A 14,811-nucleotide genomic window follows, 5' to 3' on the forward strand; every position below is an offset into this window, starting at 1 on the left:
ACCTGTCAGAAGTCCAATAATCAGCAACCTTTCCTATGCTTCCTGATCTAGCACATCCACTCTGAGAGAGCCCACATGTGAGAATAAGCAGAGGAATCCATGGGATGCAAGCACGCATGCAAGTCTCTCAGCTTCTTGACCACAAGAGATGTGTGATGCTGCCCATGGGTAGACACATAATGCCTTGGCATTGTAACAGCAGACACTTTGCACTGATTGTTTTAGGCATCTATAGATCAAGGAGACAGCAGAGAGAGTTTTGAGGAACTCAATGACACACAGATGCTGGAAGTTCCCTAAAACAACACAGATCTGTACAGCTTTAAACCCTTTATGGGTTTTAGCTTTAGATTAGGTGAAAGGGCTTTTCCACAACCAAAGCTATCTATAAATGAGACTAGGCTAACAGTACTTCCCTAGAGGAAAACCGTGTGGCTAAATATGCTGGTGAATGAGAGGGATTGCAGTAATGCTTCCTGTAAATGCAGAAAGTACATAAAGAAGTGCCCTGTGTTGGGCAAAGTGACCGTGTATGAGCTTGGTTGCTTTGTAAAGGGTTTTGCAACCACAAAGGGATGCAGTTTTACAACCACAAGCTATGACTGTGGTTACGGAGGAAGACTGTGGGAAAATTCATCCAACTTATACACAATGGAAGCAACAGTAAGAACCTTTTATTATGTGCTAAGTTTATTTTAACACATGTAACTTATATTCATTCATAAAGGATTTAAATTCAAGATTCAAAGCATCCCTTTCTGGATCGAGCAGTTGTTCTGGGAGTTAGTTCATTTATTTCCTCTGCCACATCATAGCTGTATTTTACTGTGAAAAATCTGGCTCTTCCCCATCCTTTTGTACATTATTCAATGAACTTGATCCCTCAGACAACATGTTAAATAAGTCAGGTTTTTTTGAATCAAAATATTCAATCTCAACATTTCAACAGACACTTAAATATGTTAGGTACCAAACTTGGGTTGGATTTTTTGTATTTTTGAGTGTGCTAGGCATGTCAGAGAGGTGGACAAAAAAAAAAAAAGGAGTTAGTCCAGGCTCAGATGCACTGCAGGGAGAAAAGGGCATAAGAGGGGAAGGGAGCATGCCATGGCTTGCACCTTCCCCATTGGCACTGCCTAGTGTAATGCATGTTGCATTTGTCCTCCCTTTCATCTCTTGCTCTCATGGGGTTATTCCACCACTATTCTTCTGCTCTTTGTTGTAATAAGGCCCCCCATATGTTGACACAGATCACTGTGATGTAAATTACACAATCCTGTTGAGATCCATGATGGTTCTTCAACCTAGGAAGCGGTACATGTAGGGTTTCTGAAATAATTATACTAAAAAATAAAGGCTACTAATGACAACTGTGAACAAGCTGGATTGATTTTAGGAGAAAGATATTTTCTGACTAAGATGCTGAATTGTTTAATGAAGTAAACAACCCAGAATTACAGGGATGGGAAAGGACACTAAGCCATCTGCAGTTGTGGAAGAGGCTAAAAGAGGACACATAAGTCATGCAGATCTGCCTCTACCGAAACCTTTGCTGTACAGTTCTCAAGCCATGAGTGTTAAAATCCTGCCTGAAGGTGTGCAAGCATGCATATACCTTCTGTTGTATGAATCTGAGAGTGAATCGTGACCCTCACTGATACTATGTCGAAGGGCCTGACATTTCCCCCTCTGGAGACAGCTGTTTTGAAACTATTAATTTCCCCATTCTGGCTGCTTTATGTGACCCAAATGCAGCAAGCAGGACACCCAGTGGCACCCCTCAGAATGTCACAGTGGGAGCGAGCCACCCTCTGCTCCAGGCTGCTCCTGCTTTTCAGGTAATGCATGAGCCCAGTACCGAGAGCTGCTATGGACGAGAAATTCTCAGTCCTGGAACCCAGCTGTGCTAGCGGCATCCAAAATGGGAGCATCCCATTTCTGTCAGGGCTTGAGCTCCCCTTTCTTCTCCTTGCATTTTACCTCCCACTGCCACCGCTTCATTTCTGCCCTTTGACCACTATAAATCAAACAGTGTCACCAACACTGGGAACGGGGTGGGAGCAGCAGACAGCAATGACATAAGCTTTGTACACATTATACTTTTCACCTGCAATCACGTTGCGGCAGCTCTCGTTTACTGGCTTTCCAGTCTCCAGCAGCAGGAAAATGTGCCCCGGACACATCTCTTATTAATGCAAACAGAGTGAGAAGTGGTTTGTCTTACTCCATGTAAAACTCAACTGCTTTGTATTTAGCCATAACTTTAAATGCCAGCTGAGTCAGAGGTGTTTTGTGAAACTCCCCTTCCGTGGGAAAACTCACGGTGCCAGCTAAGGCTTAGCGTGCACAGGGTTTGCTTCTCTTACCTTTGTGTTATGCATCATCGCCCGGAGAGACAGATGCCAGGTGACAGGCTGAGAGATGGGTGCTGCTGTGCCCCTTGTTTCTTCCATTTTATTGTCTGCAAGCCTGTGCTGGGCCAGGGGCAAATCTTGTTCGCTTGGGGCTCTCATAATACATGATATTTCACTACACTTTCAAGAAAGAAGAAATGCAATGGCTCTCTCTTCTTTGAACATTGTAACAGTATATCCATAAATATAAAAGCTAATTTCAAGAGATGTATATTTATTTTAAAATATTTCAAATAACATAAATATATTTTAAACTTAAATGTATTTAAGTTCTTAAATACGTGACCTAAATATATTTAAAATAGCACATAGCTGTGTAGCTGCTATATCAGTGTACCTTATCAAAGAGGAGACAAAGTTGCAAAATTTTGTTGCGCACAATGTTTTCTGACCCTGGTAAGACTCTTCTCCCACTTTAAATGTTGTTGCCATTATCCAGGATTCACAGGTAGAAGTATCTCACATATTAAGAAAGTCAGTTAAAAAGATCTGTTGCAATTTCTCATGAGAAATCTCTTGTGACATGCACTTTGTGGAAAATCAAAACTCACATTTTCCTTTGCCAGTATGAGGAGGAGGAACTTGGTTGAAAATGAAAAATGTTCCATCAAAAATGTCCAGGTTTGTCTTTCAGGCATGCCTTCAAAACATAGGAAATTTTAAGTGAAACAAAAATGTCTCTTTTTTTTTGTTTGTTTAAAATCCTTGTTTTCATCTAGAACAATCAATATTTTTAAATTGTTTCTGTATATCAACTCTAAACACAAAGCTATTGTCCAGTGAAAAAATCTTGCTAGTGGCTTTTGCATGTGGCAAGGAGTGAATAAACAGCTTTGATAAAGAAATGGAGTTACTTAATAAGATCACTCTTACTGATACTCATGTATATTCATTCTTCCTTATTTCAAATGAATGCAAATAAATCACATGTGAGATTTTTTTGTAAGTTCTTAAAGCTCAGAGATACAAGGTACAAGAACTTGGAACAAACAAATTTAAATGCATGGAGGAATGTGAAAATAAGTTGTTACATTATACAGTGTCACAGAACTCCAAAGAAAAAGTTGAAGGAAAAAAATAAGACAAATTTGTCAATATGGGCATGGGAATAAAACCTTAATCTCATTACTAAATTCATCACATCTATTGACTTATTGCTAAGACTCATTGTCACAATAAATTAGCCTTCTCTCTAAGCCCAGCCTTCCACGAAGCATGTAAATATGTAACGATATTAACTACACTCCTACACATCTGTGCATAAGCTGCTTTAACAGGGAAGGGCTCCTTGGTAATTAACTGTGCTTATACTCTTATTACTATCTTTGTTTTTCAGGACATTAATTTTTAGGTAAGCTGTTATGTGAACCAGCTCTCTTTGTGTATCTGGGATCCCATCTGGAATCCTTGCTGGGAACAGGCAGAAGTGTGCGTTAAGGGGCTTCTTGAGTTCAGATCTACATGCCTAGGAGCAAAGATGATGTAAAATTAAGGGGAAAACCAGCTGTAGAACTATGTTGTTGAATATTTCTGTTCTGTGTTTTTCTAAGCAGATCTTCACTGAAAAGCTAGCCCAAACTCTTACTCTAGGACTGCTTTCAACCCTTCCCTTGTCAGAGTGAGAAGCTCTCACCCAAATCTGCTGGGCCAGTCTGTGGTGGTACACTAAAATGTGGCCAATACTTTCAGCGTGACTGGAGGCTCATTGCTTTGCACGGAGGGCAAAACCAAAATCACTTCATGCTCATGAGACTCAAAAATAAGCATACAGTGCTCTGCATTGTGTCTGGGAAGGTAGACCATCTCTTCCATGGTCCCTTGGGCAATAATCCAAGGTTATTAAAACCCAATAGTTTTAAAAAAAAAGAGGGTGGATTCAGACTAGATACAAGGAAGACATTTTTCACAATGAGGGTGGTGGAACATGGGAACAGGTTGCCCAGAAAGGTGGTGGAGGCCCCATCCCTGGAAACATTCAAGGCCAGGTTGGACAGGGCTCTGAGCAACCTGATCTGGTTGGAGATGTCCCTGCTCCTTGCAGGGGGCTTGGACTAGATGACCTTTAAAGGTCCCTTCCAACACAAATTATTCTATGATACTGTGAACCATAGCATGGTTCTGATAGCACAGAAACCATGGAAATATCCCCCAAAAGGCAGACATGTGGCCAGAGAAGTGCAGCTCCACTGGAAACCCAGCTGCTGAGGTCATACTTCAGCACTTTTTGCCCTCTTATGACTGAATGAGGATAAAGTTGGTGCCAGTGTCATGGCTTGGCCCTTTGGTGAGAACACAGCTTCTGGGCGCAGCCATCAGAGCAGGGCTCTGTCTGGGTAGCCCCACTCTTGGCAGGGGATCTAAGCACAAGATTTGTTGCTTTCCCACCCCAAAATAAAGCAGCTCCATGCACCCAAGGTGCCCAGGCCCCCATTGCCCTGCTCCCAGGGGGTGCAGAGGGGGATGCATGCCCAACATTTCACCTACACTTTCCCAACACTAATGGAGCCTAATGTGTTTTTCCTCCATCCACACAGCTACAAGCAAATTGTTCCCGGTGGCAAAGTGGTATACCCTGAAACTCTGTAAGGAGGACAGGGAGGCCCACCGCCCACCTCTCCCTTTGTAAACCTTTTTTTTTTGCCACGATTTAGTGATTGTAAAGATCAGCTATGTGTCAATCACCACAAAAGCATTCTGATATAATCCCACAGAAGAAATAGACAAATAAAAAAAAAAAAAAACTATGTGTGAAAAAATTTGCAGATATAAACTGGTGTTTGTTTTCTGTCTAAGAAGAAAAGTTACCTGTAACTGTTGTTAGTGACCACAGAGGAGGTACATCTCACATGCGACCACACGAGTAAAAGTTGGGCGCTCAGGCTGCCCCAGGCGATTACCTACGACGTACTTGCCTAAATTTCAGGTGTTTAAGTTGCAGCTGGTGGCGCTGTCCTGCCCGCCCAGAACTGCCAGCCCCAGACGGGAACCCTGCCCCTCCGGAAATCTGCCCCATGTTTCTGCGGGGCAACGATTTACAACGTGCAGTTCGGATTTACGCCGTCCCGCGAGCACCGCTGTGGGCCGGGGACACCCGCCTGCTCCGGGAAGGGCGGGATGCTGCTGGGCCTCAGCCACCCCGCACCGTGCCCGGCCCCTGGCAGCCTGAGTCACTTCCTTCCCTAAAAATGACAGCGGCGGAGCTGCCTTTTAGCACAGCCCCCGGCACGTCCAGGTACGGAACCTGCGAGGCGCTGCCCCGCGCCAGGGCCGCTGAAGGAGCGGCGGGAGGTACCGGTCCCGCAGGGCGCTGCCGTCTGACGGATCGGGCCCCAAACCGGCCCCGGCGGGTCGGTGACCCCGCTACCCCCCTTCCGCCCCCACCCCCTCCGCCGCTCACCCCAGCCCCACCGCGGCGGCGGCGGGGCGCGCGCTGCCTGCCGTGACGGGCCCGGCGCGCGGCGGCGGGATTGGCTGGCCCCGGCCGGTGGGGCGGGCGCCGCGCGGGGCGGGCGGCGGGGCGGGAGGTGCGCGCACGGGGCGCCCCGACGGCAGCCGGCAGCGCGGGCGGGGGCAGCTGGGCCCGCGGCGGGGCGCGGGCGTTGCTCTTCCTCTCTTTGCCTTTTTTTTAGACCCCCCCACTCCTTCCCTCCCAGGACTGGAAGCGGGATCCGCGCCCCCGGAGCTGCTATGCCAACTGAACTCTCCCGGGCCGTGAGAATGCACGCCATCTCCGACCTCCACTCCTCCCTCACCCTGCGACTCCTCAACAAGGGGCCCGAGTACCTCCGCAGGCAGATGGAGGCAGGCAACCCGGGCAGGAGAAGTGCGGTGGAGAGGCTGGCAGCCGATAAGGCCAAGTATGTGAAAAGCCAGCAGGTAATCGGCACCAAGCAGGAACCCGTCATCCTGCTGAGCTCGGCCTCGGAGAGCAGCGGCGAGACCTGTTCGGTGGAGAGCAAAACCCTCGGCAGGGCCTGTGGCGGAGGGAAGGGGGCCAAGCCCCTGGAGCTGGCCAAGGCGGTGTACTCCTGCCGTGCCCCCCTGCAGCGCGGCCCCCCCATTGCCAGGCGCGGCACCCCCAAGAGGCAGATGCGGCCGGATTCCCTGGTGATTTACCGCCAGAAATGCGACTTTGGGAGAGGTCAAAGCCAGGACGGCTCACGGGGGAGCTTGGTGAGGAGGATCTTCCAAGGATCTGTAAAGGAGAAGCAGTTGGCTTCCCCTGAGATGCCCAGAGTCATGGAGGACACCGCAGCCACCGAGAGCAAAGAGTCTGTCTCAGCAAAGCACGGTGACCACGAGCCGAGCAACCACGGAGCGGAGCAAACCGTCACTGTGAGCACCAAAGCCCCGGGGGTATGTACAAAAGAGCAAGAGAGACCCTCAAAACTGAGTGTACCTCCTGAGGAGGTCAAGGAGGTGAAGAGGAGAGGTCTCCATCGCTCCCAGTCGGACATCAGCTCTCGCTACTCCAAGTCTTTCTCTGAGTTTGATACGTTTTTCAAGTACTGTGGCCTGGAGCAGGATGTCATTGAGGATCTCGGGAGGGAGAACTTCTCTGTGGTGTCCGACAATGTCTCCTTCAAGATCCGCAGCATCAGTGTGGCAACGTCTGAGAGTGACTTCACGAGGCACAGTGGGGATGAGGGGCTGCTGGAGGATGAACTCACGGAGCAGGTCCCGAGCAGCACCTCCGTGATCGAGCGCAACGCTCGGATAATCAAATGGCTGTACACGTGTAAGAAAGCCAAGGAGAGTAACAAGGTGATCCAGGAACTGGCGTGATGGCTTCTTTCAGCGTGCGCTGCAGCCAAGGTGTGTGCAAAGCCTCGCCCTGTAGATTTATGTGTTTCTCTTTCCTCTTTAGTGAGCGGTTGACTTTTCTTAGTTTATTTTAGTCTTTTCATAAAGGGCAGAAAGAAAATTTATTTTGTATACTATGTGTTCCAGTATGGGCTTTTTGCAAAGCAGAAATCCAGGTCGTTACAAAAACCAAAATACAAGCAAATAAATACATAAAGCTTGCCAGATGTAGATCAGAGCTCCCACATGAAATTCAAGAGTCAGTGTCTATGAGGGATGCCTGTCCTTTGCAGATTCCTGCTTTGTAAATAACTTGTTTTCTTGGATTTCTGCTATATGAAATGCTAGGAAAAAAACTTGTAAATGTATTCAACCCTTAATGACAGTTGCTTAGGTAACAGACTGAACTGAAACTATTACTAATTAGGAATACACTGTAGTTACAGTATACTGCTGAAAGTATTACTAATTAGGAGTACAGGGTGTTTATACTATGCTGCTACAGCTTCCCCTTATCCTCCCTCAGTCTCTCCCCATTTCCCTTTTGCTTATACATAGACATCCGCAAGTATCAGGAAAGCAAAGCTGACCCAAGCGCTCTTGCTAACAGTCTGATTTCCATCCCCAGCTTTCTGTTGAGACCGTAAAAGTTGCTCCAGGTGAACCCCTAGCATTTCACAGGCTTTAAGTTTTCTGTCCTGTTTGACTGCAGTGGATTTGGCTCCTCTGAAATGAGTTTTGCAGTGCGGTTTGGCACCGGTAGCTGTAAATCAGTTGTGCGGTTTTCCTTGGTTAGAGGGGTACTTCACTGTTTTAAACTAAAGATAATTAATACAAATGTGTGGCATCTAGGCTTGGAAATCAATTACTTCACAGACAGAAGGAGAACAGATTTAGCCCTGGTTAAAGCCAATAACCTGGTGCTAATAAAACCTATATTTATTTTGCCTCTGATCTGAAAAGAACTATATTCATGGGGTTTTTGGTATTGATGATCTAGTAGATAACAGTTTTTTCTCCTTGCAGTACCTGGAAGCCCTTAGGATAAGTAGTGCAGCTTACAGCGTGGTATTTAAAAATTGCATGAGCAGATCTTGATATGGAGGATTACATGTATATTTTCTGACAGTTCGTAATTGGTGCGTGAGAAGAGCATCGTAGAGTGTAGATACAGCTGTTGATAGAGAGTGTGGGCCTTATGAATGTGGAGAAATGTAGTGCTTGAGTCTCTTTCCTATGTAGATGTGGGGCTGTCACTCCCAATTCCTTTAATTTATATAACGCAAAAATCCATGTACTTGCTTGAAATCTGTTTTTAAAATGTGAAATTTGGATCACTTTTAAAATTTTGAATTTTCCTCAAAAGCCTATTTTCTTCCTGCAAGTTGAGAGAGGAGGAATGGAGAGAGATCCATTTTCACACAAATATTTCAAGCCCTTGTAGATAAGAACATTTGTCAGGTATCCAGCTGACAACTTCAAGAAGTGTTGTGATGTGACAGATCCTTTCCCAAATTACCTTAGAGAGAAAAAAGGGCTCTCCCAAGCTAATCATTTCTTCTTGCTCATCCTTCTGTGATAAAAGGCAAGGGACATACACAAAACAAAATGATGCAGCTGGTGGTTTGTGAAGCTTGTTGCAGCTGGCAACCTTGCTAAACACGGAGGATGGGAGGCAGATTTCACTGCAAGCAGGAGCCATGTAACAAAACCAACCATAATTCCATGAAGGGAGACAAAATAAAGGCCTGTTTGCTCCTGAAAGCCCTTGCTGAAGGTAGGGTCCAGGGGCAGAACCGTGGTTGTCACCACAGAGCCTGCTCAGGAGGGAGCAGTTGGCTGTTTCCCCATCCATTTGCACAGTGCTAAGCATGTTCAGCGCTGCAGCTGAGACAGGAGATGCTGGTGACCACCCCAGGGAGCATGCAGTCTGCAGAGGTGAAGGGCAGGAGGTGCTTCTCTGGGACAAAGGCAAGGGCAGGAGGGGGAAGCTCTTTTCCAGGGCCTGAGCCAGTGTAACCTCGCTAGGTCAATGGGGCTTTTTTTTTTTAACATCGGAGACAAAATGACAGCTCATAGCACATAGCCTAACAGGATGGTGAAAAGACCTGTAAACAGCAGGTTGATTCAAGTATATGGTCATTCTGCAATAATTTTAGTACCTGAAACAAGGGAGTGCTTTACACTGGCAGCAATTTCCTTTGGCATCAAAATGTTTGGCAGCCTAGGAAACACTGATCCACAGGGTCCACATGTTATAAACCTAATTTTAAACATAGTAGGGCTGACTCTCAGCTGATAGACCTCAGCAACAGGGCTATGATTGCTTCCAAGCTAATTTCTGAAAACTGAGAATGTAGTTACAGTTTAGGCCACAGAACCAGAAGGTTCAGAAAGGTCAGCTAAAAATGCCCGTACACAGCACCCAGAATAAAGGACAAGAGTTGTCAAGAGCTAGTATAAGTTAAATATTACATTTACTGAGCAGAATGTAAGCTGAGAGTTGTTATCACCATATGATCACAAAATGAGTCCTGCAGTTCTGTTCAAATGTTGATTTTTTCTTTCAGTCCTATGCTTTCTCTGACAATGCAGCACCAAGTTAGATACCTATGTATTTTCACTATATCCACGTATTTGGTTCTGTTTAGTTTGTTTGCTGGTTATTAACGGGCAGTGGACTCCTGCATGCTAAGGGAAACCTGCTGCACGGGGGAGCGATGTGCTCTCCCTGCCGCTCCCCGGCACATCCTTGAAGGCTCCTTGTTTTACAACGAGGCTTGAAAATTGTTGTGTCTTCTTTGGAAAAGGAGGCAGAAACATGTTTTCTAAAATCCAGCATTCATTACATGCAAAACACCTTTTGAGAACTGCAGGGCTTTTATGGGCCGATGATCATCCCATTCATATTTTATGTTATCCGTTTAATTTTTCATGACCTCTCTGGGACCTGGTGGGGCATCATGTAAATAAAACAGCTATTTGAAGGATCAGATTGCCTAACACGTTTCGTCAGAGTGATGATTACAGAGTCTGAGCTTGAGTTGTGAGCTTTAGAAAACCAAAGTCCTCAGCAAGATGAGCATTGCTGCTTCTTGGTGGGACGTTACCTGAATGGATTCACCTCTGCAGTTCAGCTCTTCTCGCTGTCAATCCTGCTTGACTCTAAGAAGGGGGCTTATTCTGCATCCTCCTTCCTGGGTTGAATCAAGGTTATTCAGCCTTCTGTTTCAGCACCATTCTTAAATGGATGTTCATTATTCAAGTGGAAATCTCCTGGGAGAGGAATTTAGTATGTTGGCAATAGCCATAAGCAGCTGAATAGAAGCTTTAGAATATCACCTTATGCTTGTCTGATGTGATAAATAATAAATGACACTTTTTTTCCCTCTTTCTTTAGAATCCTTGACTTGGAAGTTGAACAAAACCAGACACAGGAAGAAACTCTTCTCTCCTCTGTCTCATGACCACTTTGTCCAAGTTTGTTATTTTATTATTGTCTCCTTGCCCCCAGCCCCTGGCAGCCTCCCTCTTCTCACAAATGCAGGGCTGTCCAAGAGCGTGATGGCAAGTGGAGATTGTGAACTGTGCCCCAGCAAGGCAGCGGGAAATTAAACTCCTGGAAAAGTGAAGTGTGGCAGCAGCTACCATCCACGATAATATTCAGCATCAACTCACCGCCCCAGGATGCCACTCCGGGATGTGACAGAATGTTTGTATTGTGCACCCATCTCTTTTCAGCAATGAATATGTCATCAGGGATGGGAGAAGAAAGTTGGAATGAAGTGGCAATGACCTCTGGATCAGGCGTTTCTTTGCAGGCAGACAGGCTCCACCTGGACCTTCAAAGACTGTCTTGCCAGGGCTGTTTGACGAGGGTTTGTCCTGACATCATTAGATGTTACTTGCTTGGCTGGTGAGGAGTAGCTGTGGCAGCTTTATCTGGGATACTTGGCAAACATGTTGTAAACTAAATCCCTGCCAAACCTCTCTTTCTCTGAGAGTATTCAAGCCAAATTGGAGTACCTTGTATCTGTCTAGTTTGCTCTGTCACACAGCTTGCTCAGCCAGTGGGAAGGAATAGCCTTTAAAACCCTGCCCAAAATATTTTCAGGAACATGATTCCAAGAAACAGGTAGTCAAAAATGAGAAAGAGTTTTGCATTGCTACTGCCTTGCTACAGAACGGTACAATTCACATGTACGTAGGCTCTTCCACTTTTTTTGCAATATATTTCCGACTCTGACATCACAACATTGCAAGGTTTGCAGCTTGTGGTTTAACACCTTTAATTTTATGCACTGTGAGCGAGCAGTGGGCTTACAGAAGCACGTTAGGAAATTGTATCCCAGGCTATGTAAGGCCACGCTTCCCTAGTGTTGGTCTGGAGCAGGGCTGTGCTTGGGCTGTGCAGGATGGCATCCCTGCACTACAAAGCAAGAAGGCATATTAGCGCACAGCCGTGCCAGGCAAATGTCCTGATCAGGTGAGACACCCAGTGTAGACAGCACCTTACTCAATATCATCAATAAAATGCTTAATTTGGACTAGCCAAGCTAAACGTGTTTTAAAAGCTGATAAAAAGTTCTTTAGATGATCAGTGTAGTGAATGGGGCCTCTACAGTAACTCATGGAATTTGCTGGCTGTGCCTCAAACACTTAACCCAATCTGTCATTGCTTGCTAGAAATTGTCTTGCACCAAAGCATTTGTTTGTGGACATTCCAGAGCAAAAAAAAATGCAAGAAACTCTCAAAGTCAAAGCCAGTTCCCCTTTCAGTTGCACCCATGCCCATCTGTGAGAGCTGCCATGCTGGTATAACAGTGACTCGACTGAAGGGTCCTGCAGAGGTTAAAAATTTGCTTTGTGTTACCATGGATGTGGTGTCTGGCTTACCTGACCATCATACCTGCAGTGTGAGGAGTCCAGAAACACCAGCTTTCATTCTCCACATTCCTCCTGCCCACACTGCAGCAGCTCGCCCCACTGCCTCTCCTGGCCCAAAACAACTGCCGGCACAGCCGGGTGGATGCCAAGCTCAAGTGAGCGCTTGAGCTGCGTTTCTCAAGTGTTTGCTACTCTCAGTAAATACATCTGGAGGAGCGGAAAGGGCAAGGGTGAGCTGTGACGATTCAATCAAACATTGGTGGCAGGAGGAACAGTTTCCTATTTTAACGTACACAAGTGTTGCACACTGAAAGAGTTCCCCTTGAAGTGCTCATCCTGCGGTTTAGTTGACATCAGTTAAATTCACAGCAAGATCGTCTGGGTTGCATTTCCATACATTTTAAATGTCCTTGTCAGTCCCTGGATGGTTAGTTCTCCGTTACAGCAATGGTTTGAGAATGCAGGGCATTTGTCTTTGTTATCTAGTGTTATGTACTAAGGTCTGCATGTCTGAAGTTGTCGATAGATAACAATTCCAGATAAAATAATTGCTGAACCCACTTTACAGTTAGGGGAAAACTAAATAGTTTGCATGAGTGAGCTTCTGAAAACTTAGAGAGAAGGTAGTACATGGGGATGCTTTCATTAAATAATGACATTTCCATGTATATTTATTACATTATTATTAAAGGATGATTCTTAGAAAACTCCAACCCAAGGTGCTGCTAATATGATAAGATTTATGCACTTAAGTTGCAGGGTTTTAAGGAATACAGTCTAGGTTTATTAGTCAGGAACACAACCTGCTGTATCTTTTGTTTTCATGCTCACTTTGCGAGGTGCTGTACCACATAAATATTTGTATGGATTTGTCAGAGCTAAGGACTGCTTTTATAAACACAGATGACTGCAGGCAGCTCAAAGTGAAGGAAAAATCTTTTGCGTTACAAATCAGTGCCTCACCACATGAAAAGAGAATTATTTTGTTTTGTTACAAGGAAATTTTCAGTTTGATTTTCAAACTTCTGTTTGTTTTTGCTTTTTCAGTTGAGCAGCTCTCAAAACTGAAGATGAAAGATGCGTTGGTCATGAGTTTTCAGTGTTAGGAAGGAGTATGTTTTATTTGCTTAAAAGTACTAAACATCAGCCTTTCTCAAAATCAATGAAGGTTTTATGGCAGATGTTAGTGAAATCAGAACTAGCCCCATTCTGAGTATTTTTTCAATCCCCCTTTTTATCTTTATGAATGGTTTAATAAGGTTGTGGTGACTTTCCACATGGATATATGGCAAAATTTCCCTGGCTTTGTTCAAACTGTGATAGGAACCCCAGCCTCTCCGAGGTGTCATTTACTTCAGAGACGATGTGGACTTGACTAAGATCTTCCTCTTGATAAGCTATAGATTCCCTTTATTTAATAATAATAGCTTCTGGGTAAACTAATAACCTGCCTTTCCCAGTATGCCAGGAACGACAGTAGGTGACAATCCCTCTTTCTCCATACATCTTGGGAATGGGTAATTTGGTGCTTTTTCCAAAGAGTGGGAGCTCTGGGCTTCACGCAGCTCCCATTACTGTTACATGTAAAGGCTTTTCCTTCCTTCTGCTGGGTCTTTCCTTCATATTCCTCAAAATGAAAAAAACTTACTGATGTTATTCACTACCTGTCTTTTTCCCAAAAAAAAATCTCAAGACTTTTTTTTTAATATTTCATTATAAAATACAAGCTTTTTCAGCTTTAGTGATATACTGAGGGACCATTGCAGTATAAACAGAAGTTTTAGCAACAGAGTTGAGTTTCTAGTCTTTTGGGAAACCTAAAACAGGGGCTGAGGGCAAAGGCAAGTCATAAATTGAATTATTTTGTTTGACTGGAACTATGTAAACTAAAATAGTCAAATGGAGTGCAGTGCTAACTGCTATTTACACCCAAGTGTTTCAAGGTGCTCCAATGCTGTGACAAGGGGCAATGTCCGTGGCTGTAGTGTAACAGGTGAAAGGTACAAAGTCTGGTTTTTATGGCCTGCAAGCAAGTATTTGCAATAAAGGCATCAGATAGAGACTGTAATCCTTGCAATATATTGTAAATATTACTGTACAGAAATCTATATGTAAGAAATACAGATTGTTCTATAATACATATATTACTTTTCTAAGGGACATAGGCCTTCATGTTTTTTTAAATCAGCCGAACATTACGTCGATGGGGATTAAGCAGAAACTTTCTCCTGGGAGCAAGTTATTGTGTCATTGACTCCTGTCAGATTTCTTGTATCTGCTTTTGAATCCTCTGAAATGGAGTGCTGGTCAGATCTGGTATGGACGTTTCTAAGTTGCTATGTTTATATTCCTGTGAAAGAACCTGTGTACTATTGAATGCATACAAATAAAAATACCATTCTGAAAGTTAATGTTTTTTTTAAAAAAAAAAAAGTATACCTTTGTTTTGCTGTCTCCATTAGGGTACTGTTATTTTAAAGCTAGAATCCCATTAAGGAGTTAATTTTTCTGTGAGTGAGGCTGATACTGTCCTGTGCATACCTGAAAGTGTGATGCTTCCCTGGGCCATACCAGACCCATGGCTGAGAGCTTAAGGAGGGAATCCTGTAAGGAGATGGCACTCAAGATAACTGTTAGCTCTCGGTATCAGTAAATTTGAAATATATGAGGCTAGGGCTGTTCCACAGTATTGCTGAAAAGATAGACA

The 14,811-nt window shown here is 44.6% G+C and overlaps 1 protein-coding gene across 1 annotated transcript; it reads left to right on the top strand.

Annotated features, from left to right (window-relative positions):
• Positions 1-6,101: 6,101 nt before the first annotated feature.
• On the top strand, positions 6,102-14,510 carry FAM110C (family with sequence similarity 110 member C). The gene is made up of 2 exons (XM_010121843.2): positions 6,102-7,229; positions 10,618-14,510. The coding sequence occupies exon 1, from the start codon at positions 6,102-6,104 to the stop codon at positions 7,197-7,199; it is 1,098 nt and encodes a 365-aa protein (XP_010120145.2). The 3' UTR covers positions 7,200-7,229; positions 10,618-14,510.
• Positions 14,511-14,811: the final 301 nt, after the last annotated feature.

This window comes from Chlamydotis macqueenii, chromosome 3 (genome assembly GCF_036417535.1).
Source record: "Chlamydotis macqueenii isolate bChlMac1 chromosome 3, bChlMac1.mat, whole genome shotgun sequence".
In the NCBI taxonomy this organism is placed as follows: domain Eukaryota; kingdom Metazoa; phylum Chordata; class Aves; order Otidiformes; family Otididae; genus Chlamydotis; species Chlamydotis macqueenii.